Source organism: Anabas testudineus, chromosome 8 (assembly GCF_900324465.2).
Source record: "Anabas testudineus chromosome 8, fAnaTes1.2, whole genome shotgun sequence".
NCBI classification, from domain to species: Eukaryota; Metazoa; Chordata; class Actinopteri; order Anabantiformes; family Anabantidae; genus Anabas; species Anabas testudineus.
The window spans coordinates 16,462,608-16,468,607 of NC_046617.1; the positions used below are offsets into that span (position 1 = coordinate 16,462,608).

A 6,000-nucleotide genomic window follows, 5' to 3' on the forward strand; every position below is an offset into this window, starting at 1 on the left:
TTCAGTATTGTTATTTTTCTTGAATGGTAAATGAATGATTGTCACAATTTAATATTACAGAAGTGTATATCTTTAACATCTTGTATGATTATGATAAAAACCGTGGACAGGTTGCAACTCTATCACAGAGCTGACATAAAGAGACAGAAAACTATCACACCTATGGGTAATTTAGAGTCAATGAATTTAATCTACTGTAACTGCATGTCTTAGGACAGTTGGAGGAAGCTGGAGAACCCAGAGAAAACCAACATAGACACAGGAAGAACATGCAAACACTTTAAGATGTCTGCCCCATCACCTGCCGATGACTTTGTTGTTTCTCTCAATGTGTAACGCATATTTTTTTTATCTCATACTGCCCCCTGTGGGCTGCTGACCATAAATTATTTAGGGTTTTTGTTAAACCCCTCAGTTTACATTAACCACTGTGTATCTTTCGCACAGTAATACACAGCAGAATCCTCTGGCTGTAAGTTGGACAGTTTCAGATATGCCATGCTGTTTCTGTTATCTCTGGTAATTTCAATTCTTCCTTGTACACTGTTGGCATAATCTTTTCCACTTGCATCTCCGTAAATCCGTCCCATCCATTCCAGTCCTTTTCCTGCAGGTTGTCTTATCCAGTGCATCTCAAAGCTGCTAAATGTGAAACCAGATCCTCTGCAGGAAAGACTGAGCATCTCTCCAGGTTTCTTCACCACTGAACTGGAAGGAATAGACTCCATACTCTGACCTGTACAACCTGATCACATGAAAAGAGAGAAACCACAGGATTCAATGATTCATGTAAGATGTTTTCTGATATCACTGACTTATCAAACAAACTTCATCAGTCAAACCTTGTTTGTAACAACTAAAACAGCATTAGGTGGAAGAACTCACAGTTCACAGAGAGAGCAACCAGAAGAAGAGTGAGTGTGTTCATCATTCTGAATGTGGAGATGTGACCTATGCACCTAAACACAAGTCTAAGAGCAGTCAGCAGGACAGAAGTACACTGTACAGACTGAAGATTTGCATGTGGGTGACGACAGGGAAGGAGTGTTTACTGTAGTAACACTCTATTACAGTATAGTTTAATTAAATTACATTCATTACCATTTGTTCAGACTCGTTCAGGATCCAGAGTAAACTACGTCCAAATAAAATAATGTATAGAAATACAGTACGATTCATTAAAAGCTAACAGATATTTTAAGATGTCCAGAAACTCCATCTCACACTCTATGTTACTGTATGTGTCTTGTGACAGTTTTCAGTTTTGTACATTAATACATAAAGCTATATATTTGTTTCTATGTGACTGTGTAGAAGTTCCTGTTATAAATTAAGCAGTGAACTGAATCTAATAATGATTTCCATCATACATACATTTTTGTAAAACCATCTGTTCATTATTATAATTTAACTTAGCTTATTAGGCTTTGCAATAATGATCATGAGCAGTAATTGAACCAAGAATTTCTTTCTATAAAATGTTTGTGTTTGGATAGTCTCAAATGAACCATGCTGTTACCATCATCTCTACAGATTTCTATACATCCTCTCATACTGCTGGCATAAATATTGTTACTGGCATATGGCCTGACAAACCCTCTATTATCCCCAGATTACCCCCAGGTTAACTTACCTAGTGCATAAAAAGCAGGTTAATGTGAAGCCATATGGCCTGCAGGAGAGACTCTGATCAGCTTTTTCACCACTGGACAGGAAGGAATAGACTCCTGTTTGCCTTTTGATTTTATCAGGGGCGTCAGTGAAATTCACTTCACCTGGTCTGGCTGCTGTAAGAAAACTGTTGGCAGTCAGTCAGTCTCTCACTCCTCTGTGCTTCCACTTTGTTTTTGTTGTTTGGTTTGTTTTTGTATAATTGTGTCTATTTAGTTATGTAAAAGAAACAAAACACGTAATGCCAAGAAACGATGTTATTTTACAAGGTGAACTTATGTCTGTATGAGGTGTTCTTGAGCAAGATTATTGTTGTTATATAAACACATATGCAAAGTGATTTAAAGGCATCTTTTAACTGACATTATGATCAGGGGGTCATTTAATACAAATATATGAACATGTTGCAAGATTAAAGGATTATGAACAACTGTCAAATTATAACTATTATTTTACAGTACGATGTTGAATCTATTTCAGATTTCTTTGAGACACATAAACCTATTTTCCAACATCACATTCTATTTAGAGAAAATGTACTCAATGAACTTGTCTTAAAATCATTCATGGTCTGAGGGCTCCTTCTCTGGTGGATTCATGTTACAACTGTTCAGACACTGAGGGGTTTTTGTTCAGCTCTACTGATGGTTTGTGTTACTGTGGGTGTCTCGCACAGTAATACACAGCAGAGTCTTCAGGCTGCATATTCTGTCCATTTAGAGTCGCTGTGTTGCTGGAAGAGTCTAAATCAATACTGAACATATTCTTTAGTGAATCTTTGATAGCTGTGGTATATCCAACACGTGCACCTACAATCCACTCCAGTCCTTTTCCTGCAGGCTGTCTGATCCAGTCTGTTCCATGGCTGCTCACAGAATAAGAGACCTGACAGCTGATGGTCAGACGTTGACCTGGCTGCACAGTCACAGAGGCTGGCTGTGTCAGCTGTTCACACTTCACACCTGGTAAAAGAAGAAATTGTTTTGTGACAAATTATCAAGTTTTACAGTACATCAACAGAACTGTGGACTTTGACAAATCCAGAGAGACTCACAGGATCCAGCTGCCAACAGCAGCAGCAGAGTTACACAAAACATGGTTTATGGTCAAACTGATGTGCTGTGAACTCCACTGACAGTCTGAGGTGACGTTTTTATAGCTGAGGAACCAGGCACGTCATTGAGTTTGCATAGAATCAGATACATGAATACTTATATGCAGTTTCGTATGCAGAGTGAGCACATACATAGTATTTTAATTTCATTACATAGTCAGCTGCAGTTAGAACATTGTATGTGAAAAACTGTAACTTTCAACAACTGTACTTATAATCTATCGATGTTAATCCATATTGTACATGCAGACATTTCAAATCATTATTAATTTTTGAGATTATTTTCAACATGAGCATGAATTAATCATTAAAAATCCACTCAACTTTACACAGAATTTATTTAGTCATTTAAAGAAAGTTTAATATGTTCATTCATTCATTTTTGTTATTATAATTTGCTCCAAAAAGATGTAGAACTTGATGCATTAAATAACATGAAAACTTGTTTTTCTCTGGTTGTTTTATAGGTTTGCACAAAAGACTTTCAATGGTCTCATTTATAGCTGTAGCTGGAGAGAGAGACCATGTAAACCAACCATAGCCTACATATTGTCAACTGCAGTCTATAGGTTGTAGAAAAACTCTGGTAGTTGGAGCATTTCCAATTTACTTATATTTTACATGTCTTAACATATGTCATGATGATTTGATGAAGTTATAGTATATTCTTTATTTTTTATTTACATTTAGTCATTTGGCAGTTGCTCTTATCCAAAGCGACTTACAAGTGAGATACAAAGTACAAGGCAAACGCAGAATAAGCATAAGGAGGTGATGTTACCACTACATTCTCCAGCCTCATTTCCATATTCATTACATTTCTTATAAATCATATTTGTATTTTTCTTATGAAACGTGAAATGAAATGGATCAAGGTCAGTGAAACAACCTCTATATTCATTCATGTTAAACTGTTTGTCCACTGTGGTCAGTCATCCTCTCTGCAGACAGGTCAAAGATAAAGTTTTGCATTGACACCTCTTCACAGTGAGGATAGAAATAGAGTGGGTTTGGATAATAAATTAATGTCACCAGTAGTTTTTTGTAAATAGAGGAAGTAGTTTTTGTATGACCCTCCTGTTACTGTCTCTCACTGTGTCATGTCGGACACAGTAATACACTGCTGTGTCCTCAGTCTTCAGATTGTTCATCTGTAGATAGATTTTATTGTTGGAGTCGTCTCTGGAGATGGTGAATCGACCCTTGACTGACTGGGAGTAATAGATATGAGAACTGCCTGTGTGTATAAAAGCGATCCACTCCAGTCCTTTACCAGGAGCCTGTCTGACCCAGTTCATATGGTAGCTGCTCAGTGTGAATCCAGAAGTTGTACAAGTCAGTCTGTGGGATTCTCCAGGTCTTTTAACAACAGGTTCAGATTCTGTCAGAGTCTGACAGTTAACTCCTGTTAAAACAATAAGAAAACATAATAAAGTGCATCAGGCTGGTTACAAAATCAAAACAATGTCAAATTCAGCTCTGTGAATATTTTCACCTGCCCAGCAGAGAGCTAAAAGCAGCAGTCCTGTCCTGTACTCCATCATATTACACTGTGTGTCCACTGTTCTCTGTCGTCCTCTCTGCAGACAGATAAGTAGAAGCTGGAGACATCTGGGTTTTGCATTGACTCCTCCTCACAGGATACAGAGGAAGAGGAACTGGATCTGTTGGGTTAAAACTCCTGTTTATTAGCTGTAAAATGTTGATAAATGCTCCAATCAAATAAAGAGACACTTGTGATAAATGTCAATCAATGGTTTACTTCATTAAATGTGTTAGAAATATGGTGAAAAATAGGATGACAAGAAACTATGGGTGAAACTAATGTTCTTATAGTTCACAAGCTTTATTATATGATCTGTACAAATCAGTTAGTCATTCCGCTAATTATATGCTTTTTATTTTTGAAAACCTGATCTTTAGTTTAATGATATTAATCAATCTAGCAAGTAAATGACTCTTCAAACTAAATGTTGGATGATTATAATGCCATCAATACTTTTGGGAAAACACAGTATTTGGTCAGTATATCGTCCATAGGATACAAGGTTTTTCTGCTGAACACATTCACACACACAGTAATACACATGTAGATCTGAATGAAAACTTTTTTCTCCAAGTGAAAATAATCTTAATAACTTCACTGAAACTATACAGATATTGATGTGTGGACATTACAATTTTGGGAATGTTTTAAAAACATTTTTTCAATTTACAAATAAAATAAATCTAAGAAACTATTTGGTTGAATTTGTGTTGACCCATTTTTGCATAGCTTTGTTTCCATTTGTTTAATATGTGGCCATATTTTGCCTAAAAGTAAAGTAAATAGTTAAGTAATGAAACATAACCTACATTTACGTGATCATTTTCACATTACTTTTACATATTCAGAGCCACAGTTTATTTAAAAATGTTCTTAGTGGTTTGATGATGAAATCATGCATGGTCTGAGGGCTCCTCCTCTGGTGGATTCATGTTACAACTGTTCAGACACTGAGGGGTTTTTGTTCAGCTCTACTGATGGTTTGTGTTACTGTGGGTGTCTTGCACAGTAATACACAGCAGAGTCTTCAGGCTGCAGATTCTGTCCATTTAGAGTCACTGTGTTGCTGGAAGAGTCTACATCAATACTGAACTTGTTCTTCAGTGAATCTTTGTAGTATGCGGTGGATCCAGCAAGTGCATATCCAATCCACTCCAGTGCTTTTCCTGCAGGCTGTCTGATCCAACCTGTCCAGTAGCTGCTCATAGAATAAGAGACCTGACAGCTGATGGTCAGACGTTGACCTGGCTGCACAGTCACAGAGGCTGGCTGTGTCAGCTGTTCACACTTCACACCTGTAGAAGAAAACATGGATCAGTGTAATAACAGTGAACAGTCAGTGTACTGTGATCATACTGTCAGTGTCTCTGTCTCAGTGACACTCACAGGATCCAGCAGCCAGCAGCAGCAGCAGAGCTACAGAGAACATGGTTGGTATTGAAGGTGATCTGATGGGAGCTTCTCTTCTTCTGCTCTATCTAACATCACATCAAGTCTTTATAGCAGACTGGGAGGAAGTTCACTTTGCATGGAGAAAAACATTGACATTAAAATGAGTCACAACTTATTGTGTGAACAACTTTTATTTCTGACACACAAAAAAGGATGTTTTTGAAAGAACATAATATTTTTATACAAGACACCTTTAGAGGCCAGGGAAAGTAAATGT

At 37.1% G+C, this 6,000-nt stretch overlaps 2 gene segments (V, D, J or C); both read right to left on the minus strand.

Moving 5' to 3' along the window:
- Positions 1-416: 416 nt before the first annotated feature.
- LOC113157783 lies at positions 417-4,335 on the minus strand. The segment is given in 3 exon segments: positions 417-745; positions 3,870-4,190; positions 4,281-4,335. Coding segments are annotated over 3 exon segments (699 nt in total).
- Positions 4,336-5,318: 983 nt separating this feature from the next.
- Positions 5,319-5,795, minus strand: LOC113150590. The segment is given in 2 exon segments: positions 5,319-5,626; positions 5,718-5,795. Coding segments are annotated over 2 exon segments (351 nt in total).
- Between the last annotated feature and the right edge of the window lie 205 nt (positions 5,796-6,000).